The sequence below is a fragment of the Vipera berus genome (assembly GCF_964194415.1).
Source record: "Vipera berus genome assembly, chromosome: 1".
Classification (NCBI taxonomy): Eukaryota; Metazoa; Chordata; class Lepidosauria; order Squamata; family Viperidae; genus Vipera; species Vipera berus.
In genome coordinates, this window is record NC_138202.1 from 29,950,625 (window position 1) to 29,965,805 (window position 15,181).

A 15,181-nucleotide genomic window follows, 5' to 3' on the forward strand; every position below is an offset into this window, starting at 1 on the left:
GTATCTGGTCAAACACTATCTGGTCTTTATAAAAACCATAGTTTTGGCATCTTTCTCATATCTCATTTGCATTTTCAAATGTGGCCACCATGATAGCTCAATGCCCTGTTCTTTCATTTCTTGTTTAGTTTGTAGTTTCCCTTCAGTATTCAAAATGTCTCTATAAGTCACAAGTTTCTCATAATTAATTAAATTTGGGTGCACAAACACTTCCATTGTTGAGATCCATCCTGGTATTTTCATATAAATTTTCATTTTTATCTTTTCCCATGTTAAAAGCAAAGCATTTCTTACATAGTGATTTTGAAAGTATTTATGGATTTTGTTGTTTCCATCCAAGTTGTAAGTTGTGTCCTTCTAAGTATAGTACTCTTTTGAGATCACAGCATTTCCTGTTCCCAGTTCAGCCTAACACAGGGGTGTCAAACTCAATTTCATTGAGGGCCGCATCAGCATTGCGGTTGCCCTCAAGGGGCCAGGTGGGTATGGCCAGGGTGGGCATGGCCTACTGGGTGGGCGTGGCTAGAGTGTGTGTGGCCTACTGTGTGGGCATGGCCAGCTCTACATCGTTCACATCAAGGGTGCCTATGGGGGCCTGGGCAGGAGTGGGACAGATCTGAGGGTCTCTGGCAGAAGGAGGGTCTCTGGGCCAGGGCCAAGGCAGTGGGGGCAGTTCCCTCACTGTTTCCAGGATGGCTTCGTGGGCCACATGAAACTGGCCCCCGGGCCTTGTGTTTGACATGTCTGGCCTAACACATCTGTAAATTGGTTGGTAATAAAAACAGATCAACTTATTTAGCTGGTAAAAAGCTGTCCATTTTTCTAGATCACAGCATGTCTTGTGGAGTGCAGATCAGGCTCATTGGTTTTGTCTTACATTTTATAGACAAGATGTTGGGTTTATTTTCAGGTTCAGCAAAATTCAACTTGAACATTTCAGCATTATTGTGGAATATTACTGCTCATCCAGCTCAGCTGTCTTCAATGAACTGACATCTAAATTGAACATCTGGCATATCAAGTTTGGAACCAAGGAGTCTGTGGAGTTATTGCTATTAGATTGGCATGTAAGCATTATAGTTGCTTCTTGGATAGTTGTGCAGAAGAGACTAAAGAGTCAAATCAAAGGCACCCATACATATTTTGTGCATACTATTTATTCATTTTAATTTTTTTTAATCCCACCTTTATTATTTTTATAATTAACTTAAGGCAGTGAACATAAATAATACTTCTTCCACCTCCTATTTTCCCCATAACAACAACCCTTTGAGGTGGGTTGGGCTGAGAGAAAGAGTGACTGGCCCAAAGTCACCCAGTTGGCTTTCATGCATAAGGCAGGACTAGAACTCACAGTCCCCTGGTTTCTAGGCCAGCACTTTAACCAGCAAGTAATTTTCATCCAAATATGCATTATGGATTTAGCATGTTATAAGTGCCATATTTTAGCTGCAGTTGTAAATAAGTAATATATATATTGTCAAGGCTTTTTATAGCTATGACAAACTCCTTCTCAGCAACGCATCCCCCAGCAGACCCAAGAAGTTCAGATAAGTACATCCATTGCAGAGTATTACAAACCCATATGAACAAAGCAGTTCAGCATCTAGCAGTGTACAGGAATCCTGCCCTATATGTGTATGAACTGGTCTAAGCTTTAAATACTGGGCTCCTTCCTCCTCCCTTTTCAAGTCAACAGCTTTTGAACTGCTTGCTTTTTGTCCTTGAACACAGGTGTCAAACTCAATCGCGTCACGTGACGTATCGTGATGTATCACGATGTTTTTTTGCCTTTGTGGAGCCGGGGTGGGCGTGGCCTACGCATGATACATCTGGCCCGCGGGCCACCAGTTTGACACCCCTGTCCTTGAAGGTTTCAACTATCTCCCATATAAAAATTGCTTTTTCGCATCAGAAATTCCCATCATATCAGTCTTAATTCTTCTTATATGAATGTCCAGCAGATGTCAGTGTAAATCTACAAACATTTAATAAGAGGCCTGAGAAAAAACCATGATTTGTTTCTCCGAGAAGGAAGGAAGACTTGCCAAATGTTGTAAGGTCTGAACCTTGACAGTGTTGTTGGTGGTTTAAGAGGCAGACAAGACTATTCACTCTTGAACTGCTTGTACAAAGTCCTGTTGTTTTTAAAAGCTGTTTGTTAAATTTCAGTTGAGATCATCTGTTCCAGGACTGTCAGATATTTCAAAGTTAATGCATGGTACAAACTGTGCTGGATGAGGGTTTTTGTTTTTTGTTTCTTTCATTGTGTTATTCTCATGGACATTTTAATTATTAAAATTCTTTCTTACCCTCCTCCACCTCCGCAGTTTCCTTGGTTTTATCCCTTACTTTGTCTCTGTTTCATCTGATCCACATAAAATCAGAGAATCTGTAAATCTCAAATTGAATTACTTCTAGTTCTCTACAGTGGCAAACATCTCTTAAACAAATGTGTTATTTTATTTTGGGGCAGAATTTTGTTGAAGAAAAAGGTTTTCTTAGTCAACTAGACACTGCATTGCAAGTATGTGAAGCACAGAAGAACAAAATGATACAGGCTCCTAATTTGGGTAAGAATTCATAAACATCACAGTGGCTTGTATCATTCCCTTGATTTTCAGTGCTCGGTCTGTGAGGATTATTGTTACAGAGCCAGAATCGCACAACCTATGAATTACAACAATGCATTTAAAGAACCTTAAGATTTAAGGGCATATAAAAAATGGGAGAGGGGGAACTGTCAGAGGACATATTTTCCTTCTTGAAAACAGCCTTAAGAGAATGACGTGTGTTCATTGGGTATTGAATAGAGAATATTGGCTAGAGACAGAGCAAAGAAAGTGTAAGGAACTAACTAGTTCTCAACGGCACTACATCCACATGGAGAGAAGTAAACAGTGGGATACCACAAGGTTCTGTCTTAGGCCCAGTACTCTTCAATATCTTCATCAAGACTTAGATGAGGGAATTGAAGAGGAACTCAACAGATTTGCAGATAACACCAAACTGACAGGAGTAGCCAACACCCCAGAAGACAAACTCAGGATCCAAAAAGATCTTGAGAAACTTCAACAATGGGCCCTATCCAACAAAATGAGTTTCAATGTGGAGAAAAGCAAAGTTTTACATTTAAGCAGGAAAAATCAAAGGTATAAGTACAAATTAGGCAAGATCTGGCTCAAAAACAGTAACTGTGAGAAGGACCTTGGAGTCTTAGTGGACATCACTTGACTGAACCAGCAGTGTGCAGCAGCAACCAAAAAAGCTAATACAATCCTGGGTTGTATAAAACAGAGGCATAGAATCCAGATCACACAAAGTATTAGTACCGCTTTATAAAACCCTAGTAAGACCACATCTGCAATACTGCAGCCAATGTTGGTCACCATATCACAGAAAATATGTTGAGAGTTTGGAAAAAAAATTCAGAGAAGAGCAACTAAGATGATCAAAAGCCTGGAGACTAAAACATACGAAGAACAGCTGCAGGACTTGGGTTTGCCTAGTCTAAAGAAAAGAAGAAATAGGGGAGACATGATAACAGTATTCCAGTATCTGAGGGGCTGCCACAAGGCAGAGGGGGCCAGGTTGTTCACCAAAGCACCAGAGGGCAGGACAAGAAACAATGATTGGAAACTGATCAAAGAGAGAAGCAACCTGGAATTAAGGAGAAACCTCCTGACAGTGAGGACAATTAACCAGTGGAATAGCTAGCCCCCAGAAATCATGGACCCTTCATCACTGGAGATTTTTAAAAAGAGGCCAGACAGACACTTGTCTGAGATGGTATAGGTTCTCCTGCTTGAGCAATGGACTGGACTAGAAGACCTCAAAGGTCCCTTCCAGCTCTATTTTATTCTATATTCTAATGGAATGGCTAGAATCTTGAACATTCAAGGACATGCATTTGTTACACTGTCATGAGATCTTTGGCCTTGTCCTCACTAAGATAAAATACAAATTTATCTTTTGAAAAAGATTACCCCCCCCTCTTCTCCCAAGTGTTCTTGTTTTCAGTATAAAGTGATTTTTTTTTGTTGTAGCAGTAATAAGCATTTAATGAAAGCAATTTGTGGAGCCCCAAAATATATTCAGTATTTTCCTGAGAACAAGGGAATGTACAACTTGCCTTGGAAGTGGGGAGAATTCCTAAATTCTTAAGGAAGGATTTTCAGGAAAAATTACTAAATAACCCTACATGGTTTTGTTTGGTGTAAGATAGGGAAGAAACACTGACAAGTTTCCTGAATGCATGTTTCTTGACTTTGCTTACCTATGACTGGTACCCTATGAGCCACTAAGCTATATTAATTAGATTTGAATCATCTATAAGGTAGCTATTTGGGACAGAACAAACATTATATTGTGTACCTATTATTCCCCTGTTAGTAGATATGTAAGTGCTTTCCATCTTATGGGAGCCTACAAAAGAATGGTTTTGAATGGCAAGATGAAGTGAGACAATTTCATTAAATATAGGCTGAAGGCTTGATCCTTATGGCAAATTTACTTAACTACAGTTTATGCATATATATAATGCAAGGATTGAGTTATAATTGTATGTTAAATATAGGTTGAGGCTCATCCCAGTGACATATTTATGTACCTTGTGCAAGTTGTTCTCTTTCAATCTTGATTTCTGATCTGTAAAATCTGCTTACAGCTTCTAGTTGTATAAAATGAACCAGGAAGGTCTTTGTATACAACTGTAGAAATGGTTAATGATGTTATTATTTTAAAACATTTTAGAAATTGATCCTGAAGAAACAGTCAAATTGTTTAAGATGACAGAAGTTCAGATTTCCAAGTGCAGAGAGTACATTAACAATGTGAACGATACTTTAAAAAAAGTTTTATCATCTTGGGCCATTTATATGGAGAACATCCAGTTGCTAAAATCCTGGCTGGAAGAGACTCGAAAAGACCATCTTAAGAAGGTATGTTTATTTTTTTCCACAGTTATTGAAATTGTTTTGTAAATTATGGATGTACCATAAAAATCATATGAATTTTAACATGGTCCTTTAGATATCCCCAGAAACTTTGGCAGCTTGGAATTCACGGCATGGCTGCTTGAACGAATCTGGAAACTTTTTGATTGAATCCAGCAATGCAGAAGTGGGATCAGCTGTTTCCGGAGAACTGAAAAAATTGAACAGAAAATGGGCTAAGCTTATAAAGAAGACAAAGTTTGTGAGTGGACATAAATACTTTACTTTCCTAATTTGATCAAATCATATTTTAAGGTACTGTGAGATGTTATAATATTAACACCTCGCTGTACTGTGAGGTTAGAGGCTAGAGAAAGAATAAAAAGTTTCATATCATCACTTTGGGTTTAAGCTCAATGCCAATAGTTCAGTATTAAATTTACATAGCAATAGCAATAGCACTTTGACTTATATACCGTTCCACAGTGCTTTATAGCCCTCTCTAAGCAGTTTACAGAGTCAGCGTATTGCCCCCAACAATCTGGGTCTTTATTTTACTAACCTCGGAAAGATGAATGGCTGAGTCAACCATGAGCTGGTCAGAATGGAACTCTTGGCAGTGAGCAGTGAGTTAGCCTGAAATACTATATTCTAACTACTGCTCCACCACGGCTCCATATTCTATATTTACATATAAAATCTGCAGACTCATCCCTGGTTTTTTGAAAAAAATTCAAATGAAGTGATAACTAGCCTCCCCCAGATAGATGCTTATGAGATGTGTCAAATTTTAATCCTGTCATTCATAGTCAATTACATTTAATTTTAATATTATGTAAAATTAAAGTGAATATTATTATTCCTTCTGTATTTAATTATTTCTTCCTTTCTATCAAGTTAAAATTAGAATTCAGTGGCTGTAGGGACTAATCTCAAGGTTTTCTTAGACTGCAGTTATCATTTTTACAGAAATGGAATTTGCACTTGCATTTGACCTATCAATTTAAGCCTTCAAAAGTCATTGATGGTTTTGCAATAAATTAGTAACACAAGAGATTTATTGTGGCATAGCCTTAATGGACCTACTTTCTTGTATGCATGAAATATTCTTAATTAGTAGATTTCTTTTTTAAGAAAGCATGGTGAAAAGACCTTGATATATGCTGATATTGCCACATTTTTAAGACTCCAACTATATATACAAGAACATTAACCAGTCATAATAGTTGTTACTTTATTGTGCTAATTGATAAAATCAATTAAAAGTATCATGTTTTTAGATTCTTGGATGACTCTCATTAATACAAACACATACATAGAATAAAGCCACCAAAGTCCAATTAACAGACTTGAGGAATTTAACAAATGTTGTTTCATGTTTAAAGGAAATGAAATTTTTGAGGATGCAAGAGGAAGAAATGATGTTAGTAACAGATAACAGTGGAAATGTTGAGACTTCTAGGAAATTCAATCCAGACGTGTTTAATAATCCAGTACAACCCTCAAAGGAGCTTCCTAAAAAGTGCTTTGAAAAGGCAGAGGTAAAAATCTGCTACTTTATACGTATATAAACTGGAATTTTAGTACTTGCCTTATTTGCTGCACTCTTGCCATTCATTATGGATGATGTAGTTTTTGTGCATTTTCAAGGAATTATGGAGGGAGCGGAAAAATCCCACCCATAATCCTGCTTCCAGATCTGCAGATGTACTGGGCGGTTACTAATGCTCTTATGGTTATAAGTCATGATAATTATGCTGTTTTCAAATTACTAATAGCTGGGGAACAATAGTAAAAATAAGTTTATGATGATGATGATTCGTCGCACAATCAGGCAGATATTAAGATTGGGTTTGGCATTTTTGTCTACTTATCGAATCCTTTCCAAGAACCTGGGATAGGCAAATCTGGATGTTTGACAGTGTTATAGATATCATCGCAGGAGGTAAGCTGTTCCGAGTTCCTTTTGCAATTAACTGATGGCAAATTTGTCAATGTTGATGGTGTTTAAGTATGCTCCAGTTGTTTTGGGATTGCACCCAAGGCCCCTTTTACTATTGGTACCACCTTTGCTTGTTTGCGATCTTCTTGCAACAGTGATCCACTGTTTTTTCAGTTTCTTTGCATAGGTGGCATTTATTGTCTGTTGCTCTTTTCTCAATTCTGGCTTTGTTATATCTAAGAAGAATAAAGGTAAAGGTTCCCCCGCACATGCATGCTAGTCGTTTCCAACTCTAGGGGCCGGTGCTCATCTCCGTTTCAAAGCCGAAGAGCCAGCGCTTGTCCGAGGACATCTCCGTGGTCATGTGGCTGGCATGACTAGACGCCAAAGGTGCACGGAATGCTGTTACCTTCCCACCATAGTGGTCCCTATTTTTCTACTTGCATTTTTACGTGCTTTCGAACTGCTAGGTTGGCAGAAGCTAGGACGAGTAACAGGTGCTCACTCTGTTACACGGCACTCGGGATTTGACCCGCCAAACTGCCGACCTTCTGATCGACAAGCTCAGCGTCCTAACCCACTGAGCCACCGCATCCCTAAGAAGTATAATGTGGTTCATATTGACCAACGCTTGACTTAAGTTCAGGTGCATTTATGGAGAGGGCCTGTCAAAACATTAAGCTGCCAGGCATGGCCAAATGATTGAAGCTTCTTCCTATTCTTTGTGTGTCACCCATATAAAAGGGAGCAAGGCTTCAATCTCATGGTTGCAGTTGCTATCTTGACTTTTAAACCTTCTCTGCAGAAGTTTCTGCTGAACTTTCTAGGCTCTTGTTGGATTAAACCCAAGAACAACAGTGGAGCAATCCTGAGTTCAGTTCTTTATTTGCTTACATACAATAGATTAGAGCAGAGGTCCCCAAACCTTTGGGCACCAGGGACCAGTTTCATGGAGAAAGGTTTTTCCATGGACCGGAGAGTGTGTGGTTTTGTGTGCTGCCTGCATCCCACGGATGGGGCTTTGCTTGTTTGTGTGGACCGGCTGCTGGCATGCTGCAGCCTGGTACCAGTCCACGGACGAGTGTTTGGGGACCCCTGGATTATATTTCCTGCGCTGTTGCTTACTCTTTGGCTTGGTCAGCTTGGTTCAAGCCTGCTTTGGAGAGGTCTAAAAGTCAGTTATCCAGAACAAAGGCTTGCATAGACTTCTAACTGTATCTTATTGGAAAATGGAGCTTTCTTCTTAGGCTAAGCCCAAGAACAACATGGAACAATCCAGCTAGAGTTCAGGACTTTATTTGCTTATATGTAGTAGATGGAGAGGACAGGAAAGCCTGGAGGAACGTTGTCCATAGGGTCGCGATGGGTCGGACACGACTTCGCAACTAACAACAACAAAGTAGATGGAATCTTGCCAAACTAAATCCTTACTTCTCTTTCCCTAACAGATATTCCCTGGGAGATTTTAGGGAATGGCTATCCAAACTTACTTGCTTCCAATCCAGGCCTGGGTTGGGCTGCCTCTTGTCTGTCCCCTCCTCCCACCTTCAGGAATATGTGCCCTCCTGCCAGGAAACTGTTGCCTCACTGTAGTCCATCACCCCAGCTACCCTTCCATAGACACCTTCTCCCACAGCTCTTTCCAACATCTGCATACAGTGCATTCTTTCTTTCTTTCTTTCTTTCTTTCTTTCTTTCTTTCTTTCTTTCTTTCTTTCTTTCTTTCTTTCTTTCTTTCTTTCTTTCTTTCTTTCTTTCTTTCTTTCTTTCTTTCTTTCTTTCTTTCTTTCTTTCTTTCTTTCTTTCTTTCTTTCTTTCTTCTAAATCAACTGTAAAGTCCATTATTTCATATTCTGCATTCTGGTGAGAAAGATGAGGTCTTGACCTTATTCTGAGAGATCTCCTTTTAAGTATTTGAAGGGTGTCATTATATTCTCCCTCAGTTATCTTTTTTAATGGATAAGCATACCCAGTTCCTTCAATCCCTCTTCATAAGAGTTTCTATTCTCCTATCATCTTCATTGCCCATAGTTGAACATTTTTCAATTTTCTCTGAATCCTTCCTAAAGTGCAGTGGCTAGAACTTGACATAGTACTTGATGTGGAGCTATGATCAAGGCAGACTATAATGGGATTATTTTACCATTTAGAAATGGCACTTCTGTTTATGAAACTTATCTTTTTTCAGCCACATCTCATCCTATGTTATCCATGTCTTATATTTATCTTTTCCACTTTCTAGTTTTTAAGAGGATCAGATCCACAAAGGAATTTTTTTTAATGCAGTCCTGTAAGAGAATGAATTACAAAAATGTACATAATCCTGAAATATATACATCTTCCCATGCTTGTCTGTATTTTGATCATGGTCATTGGGATTATTCCAGTTCCAGGAAAATATTCTTAGTATGCAATTAATATAAGTTTACAGAAAGTTTAAACAGTAGGTTTTCCATCTTCCATCTAAAGTCTCTAACAATTGAGTCAAAGGAAAAGATGGGTCACAGGCCTTTTGATGACAGTGGATACATGATGAGACTACATGACTCTTTTTCCTATGATTTTTCTTCCTAGATTGTTCCTGTTAGCCTTCAGACAGATCCATGTACACCAGATGAGTTCTCAGAAGATGAGGTCAAGCTAAACTTTGAAAAAGCTCACAAGGAACTCGAAACAATCCTTCTAAAAGCTATGCATCTTCTAGGCCAAAAGACAATTTCTGAAGAACCACATTCAAAATATGAAGTGAGTTAATCCATGATATCACTGCAGTATTCTAAAGGGCAAAATACTTTAGCTGTCATAAATGAAAAACAAAAGTGGGTACTATGCGAGCTTTAAAAATGCATGTTAAGGATGTCTCCAGGCAGAAGTTAAAAAAAAGTATGTTCTACCAGTGTTCCTTTTATGATACCTTGAGGTCTGTCATTATTTTTAGAGGCTTAATGAATTCTTTATATCTTGTAAATGCTTAAGGCAGTCATTTTACCTGTTAAAGCCAACTCCCGAAACAAGCCCGGCCCTCTATACTTTTGGAATGAGATCCTCAAAATATTATGCAAAATGTGGTGCAGTCTTTGAATTGATGGAAATTGTATATCCCAGATATAAATAATCTGCACTGTGAAGAACAACAAAGTGATGTCTCCAAACCAAGTCTGAAAGCACATGTTTCAGTTAACATGTTTTATGTATAAGCTTGTGAGCTGCAATTCCTGCATTGGTTGGAAAAGATATTACCAGACCCCTGATTTTTTACTGCCATAGATTAACCACCTGTTAACAGAAACAGCAACCTTATGTTCATTAACAGTTACAATTTAGAAACTATAGTTAATATTGGCATAAAGTCTTTTCGTTACCTGTAAATATTAAGTTGCCTAAATCATCATAGTGTTAGGGTTCATACTGTATAGATACCAGTGTACCCAAATAATATAATGTATTACTTGCATCTTAGAGTTCAGTAAAATAATATTTTTCTTTTTTTAAGAAAGGAACGGCAGTGCCTTTTTTCCTTCTGCTTTTGATTGTAAACTAATTGAAATATGATGGCATGTCCTCAAGGGATGCAGCTTCTTGGTAGAAAGCTGCATCTAATATTGTTAAACAAACAAATACACTTGAGAGTTTAACTCGGGAATCCAGTAGGCCACACCTGCTGGTTTTATCTAGTAAGGGTTATGCGGCTGAGATCAGAACAGGGTAGAGTGGAGATACTTGTAATTTCCCTATTCAGTGCCCTAGAGTTATATCAAAGATCTAATGGGAAGGGATAGTAACAGGTCTTCAAACTAATAAGACCAGAGAGCCTAGGAAAGATACACAGACTAGTCTGTGATGTTATCTGCCTGTTAGGGCTACAGAAGCTATTCAGTGCATTATGTCCTAGGGGCTGACTTAGTGTTTCTCGACCTTGGCAACTTTAAAATGTGTGGACTTCAACTCCCAGAATTCTCCAAGCCAGCATGAAAATACTGAACGCACATCAGATGAGCTGTTCTTGTTCTGATAGTGGCTTAAAACAAGTTATTTCAAAGGCTGTCACTCTATGTCCAGCAAACCTTGTTTTAATCTGTAATTCTACTGGAATCGGAAGAACACTTGTATCACCTAGGCATGAATCTACTTTGGGGTGGGGGTGGGGGTGGCTGTTTTGATTACCATTCCGTAATTTTATGTCATTTTCTTCCAGGAGGCTTTTAGCATCTTGGATACTAACATTCTTAGCAAGTTTTTGAAAGCCGTGGAACAACTGAAAAGCATTTTATCGGCTCATGAAAAGGCACTGGTGGAGGAAAGGAGCAAAGATGTTTGTGATAGATGGGAGGTGAGAAAATGTGCTTGGAAATACATATTTTAATCAAGAAGAAGCCACTTGAGTATTTAATATTTACATGAAATGTTTGCAGGGTTTTTTTCTGCAGTATGAGTAATATAATGGTGAGAATTATTAGCTTCATCCAAAGAAACCTAGGCTGAAGATATGTCTCAATACATTAGTTCCACTAAGTATTGACGGACAAGTTACTTTTAGGTGGTTACCAGAACTTTCTCTATATCTACAGCAACTGTATAGAGCAGCAGTCCCCAACTGTTGCGGCTTGGCAGCCCAGCTGGGGTAGGGAGAGAGAGATAAACTAGGCCACATGACTGGTGGGCTGGTGCACATGTGTGCACGTAGTCCAACTCACATGAGTGGTGGGCTGGCGCACACACACAGCTTGACTTGCATGAGCGGCGGATTGGCACACATACAAGCAAGTGCCCGTTGGCCTGCTGCTCGCACAAGTTGAGCTGCACGTGCGCCGACCAGCCACTTACACAGCTCAGTTCCAAATAGGCCACAGCCTATTCATGTTTTAACTTGCTTCCCTTTTTAATAAAATTGTCAAATATTTAGACTTGACGTATTTACAGTATATAAATATTAGATTACTTGAAGAAATAAAACACAGGATGATATTTTGCTATTGTTCTCTGTGTGTTTTATTTGTTCATTTGTTTTTCATCATGGATTTCATTGTTAATCACTATAGACATTTTTAATGATGGGAAGTGCCTAAATATGCCAAGCAAATTTGTAGAGGAAGATTTTGTGAACCTTTCTATATTCTCTCTCTCTCTCTTATCCACATTTCCTTTGGGTGAAATTTAATCTTTTAATTACAACTTAATTCTTCTGTGTTTATTTTGCTGTTAATTGCCTTAAATGCTGTGTTAGCTGGAAACTCAGGAAGATTGCAATGAATAGACACATAGCTTGCAGGGTTCTGAAACTAACATGTTATTCTGATCTTAGAACAAGATTTGGATGTAAAATACTTCCCTTGCCACTTAAAAAGAATATTCAGATTTGGCCATCTCTTTTGCAGGCTGCTCGCTGTGAAATCATGTCCTATATTCACCTGAAATTGAAAATCGAAAGAGAGAAGTTCAATAAGACTTTTTCAAATCTCAATAAGCAGATAAATAAAGAGAAGAAACTGCTCAATGCGGGGAAAACAAAAGGACTTATTGAGGAGCATGAGGTACCATGTAAAATTGGCATTGTCTTTTGTTTCTCAGACATTTTTTATTTTACAAGATACCATATAATGGGCCAGAATTACAGTTGTGATTTTCTGGTATTTCAATGCCACGAGAGATTTCCTTTGACTCTGTTTCCTGACATCATTGTCACTGGGAGAGGCCAAAAACTAAGCTGGAATTGTCTGCCTGCTCAACTGGGAAACAATGTAAAACTGAATGATGCATTAGTATAATGCATACCGGCATCCCGGGATATTCAGAATATTCCACCTCTTTTCATGGGGGGTGAGCTTTTACCCCCCGTAGATAGGGCTCGCAACTTGGGAGTCCTCCTGGACTCGCGGCTTACTCTGGAAGATCGTATAGTAGCTGTGACTAGGGGGGCTTTCGCCCAGGTTCGCCTGGTGCGCCAGTTGCGGCCCTATCTGGACCGGGATGCCCTGTGTACGGTCACTCATGAGCTCGTGACCTCTCGTCTGGACTACTGCAATGCTCTCTACATGGGGCTTCCCTTGAAGACCACTCGGAGGCTCCAGCTGGTACAGAATGCAGCCGCGAGAGTTGTCTTGGGAGTCTCCCGGTACTCCCATGTTACACCTTTGCTCCGCAAGCTGCATTGGTTACCAGTTGTCTTCCGGGTGAGATTCAAGGTTCTGGTAATGGTTTTTAAGGCCCTACATGGCATGGGTCCAGAGTACCTTGGGGATCACCTGCTGCCGGCGTCAACTTCCCTCCACCCCGTGCGTTCCCACAGAGAGGGCCTCCTCAGGGTGCCACCGGTCAGAGAATGTCGGCTGGTGGCCCCCAGGGGGAGGGCCTTCTCTGTGGGCGCTCCGGCTTTATGGAATCAGCTGCTGGTTGAGCTCCGGATGGCACCTGACCTTCGCTCCTTCTGACGCGGTCTGAAGACCTATCTATTTGAACAAGCCGGCCTGGCCTGATGGGGGATGTGTTGGGGTTTTTAAGGGGGATTTTTTATATCACTATTGATTGTTTTAGCTCGGGCTCGTATTTAATTCTTTTTTAATCTTTGTATTCTGTATTTTTTATATGTGCCCTGTTCACCGCCCTGAGTCCTTCGGGAGAAGGGCGGTATACAAATATAATAAATTAAATAAATAAATAAATAAATAAATAATGATATAATGATGTATTTAGTAAGTTGGTTAGCTGCATATCCCAAAGTGAAATAATTATAACCTACTAGTTCAGTAGAATCTATATACCTGAGATGAAAATGTGCATATTCTGCCTGTCTACAGTAAGTAGACAGGATAATTTTTTTTATCCATGGTGGTACCTGTGAACTAAATTACAGGTGAAGAATAACTGGGTAGGTATTCTGATCCTTTTAGTTTTTTCTCTGCTATTTGGCTGTCCAGTGTTTTGGATTTTCTTTCTAAAAGGTGTATGTCCCTGTTTGAAGCATGGCAGACAGAATTTAAATTTGCCCCTTTGCATATTCCAAGGCACCTTTGGATATTGAATTTGATGCACCTTATGGACTAGTCATCTAATGGAGCAAAGAGCTCAACTACACATCAACAAGGACAATTGAATGTGTTAACAGATCAACCCTTTGGCTTCTGAATTTCAGCAGACATACCTCATCCATAGTGTAGCCATAGCCATGGTGCTTCAAGAATAGGATTGGTTAAGTTAGGTTTAAATATGTTTGTGGGATTGTCATTAAGAGTTTTATAGGAAGAATGCAGGTAATTTCAATTGTCAGTTAACAAGGACTTGGAGTACTCAAGATCTGTATCTGCATTTCTGTATCCATTTAGGCCTTCTTTTCTCAGCAAGGTAGCCTGGGTGAGCTTAACACTTGCTTACAAGCTTTGAAAACAATGAATGATAAAATAACCAAAGTGGAAAAGGAGTCCAAAATTAAGTTGCCAATTGCAGAATATGAGCAAAAGAAAAAAGAACTTCAAAAATGTGCAGCAACTATTTACAATGAGTTGGTATCTAGGACTGGCGATGACCATTCATCTGAGAAAGAGTGGGTATTTTCAATCATTAGTGTAGAACTGTGGCATGGGGGCACTTATAGTTGGTTTAGCATAAAAATGCTTTTGTGGGAGATTCTTAACTATTACACACCTTTGACAGTCAGTCCCTCATTTCATGGCTGGAGTAATGGATTTCATTATGCTGTAAATTAAAACCAGACATTTTACAAAATGTTAGTGTGGTAAGCTATTTTGGAGGAAGGAGCTTATAAGTCACCGTTATGTGTAAATTGGTCCTGAAATTAAAATACTTTTTCCAAAAGGGGGACATGGAATGGAATGGAATGGAATAGAATAGAATAGAATAGAATAGAATAGAATAGAATAGAATAGAATAGAATAGAATAGAATAGAATAGAATAGAATAGAATAATAACTTTATTGTCACTTTGAATGTACACTGAGGGCAGCCACTGAGGCTCTTGACCGAGTTGTACCCTTGCGGCCCCTGACCTGGTGCAGATCCCGTCGAGCTCCATGGTTTTCCGCGGAGCTCCGGGAGATGAAGCGTCGGAGACGGGGCCTAGAGAGCGGTTGGAGATCCAGCCGATCCGAATCCGACCGATTGCGACTAAGAGCCTATATTAGGTCTTATCTCGCTGCGACAAGGGAGGCGAGGTCTAACCACTTCGCCACCCTTATCGCGTCCGTAGATAATCGCCCGGCCGCCCTGTTTAGGGTGACTCGCTCCCTCCTGAATCAGGAGGTGAGTGAGGAACCCTTGCAGGGTCGTGCCAAGGAGTTTAACCAGCATCTGT

The 15,181-nt window shown here is 39.5% G+C and overlaps 1 protein-coding gene across 13 annotated transcripts in view; it reads left to right on the forward strand.

Annotated features, from left to right (window-relative positions):
* SYNE2 (spectrin repeat containing nuclear envelope protein 2) overlaps window positions 1–15,181 on the forward strand; it is a 252,931-nt gene that overhangs the window by 45,136 nt on the left and 192,614 nt on the right. For all 13 annotated transcript variants that reach the window (XM_081313270.1, XM_081313260.1, XM_081313271.1 and 10 more), the window contains exons 14-22: window positions 911–1,067; window positions 2,477–2,573; window positions 4,753–4,940; window positions 5,032–5,196; window positions 6,320–6,475; window positions 9,451–9,621; window positions 11,072–11,206; window positions 12,252–12,407; window positions 14,196–14,413. In XM_081313270.1, the coding sequence (XP_081169396.1) occupies window positions 911–1,067; window positions 2,477–2,573; window positions 4,753–4,940; window positions 5,032–5,196; window positions 6,320–6,475; window positions 9,451–9,621; window positions 11,072–11,206; window positions 12,252–12,407; window positions 14,196–14,413 (1,443 nt within the window). The remainder of the gene's footprint in view (window positions 1–910; window positions 1,068–2,476; window positions 2,574–4,752; window positions 4,941–5,031; window positions 5,197–6,319; window positions 6,476–9,450; window positions 9,622–11,071; window positions 11,207–12,251; window positions 12,408–14,195; window positions 14,414–15,181) is intronic.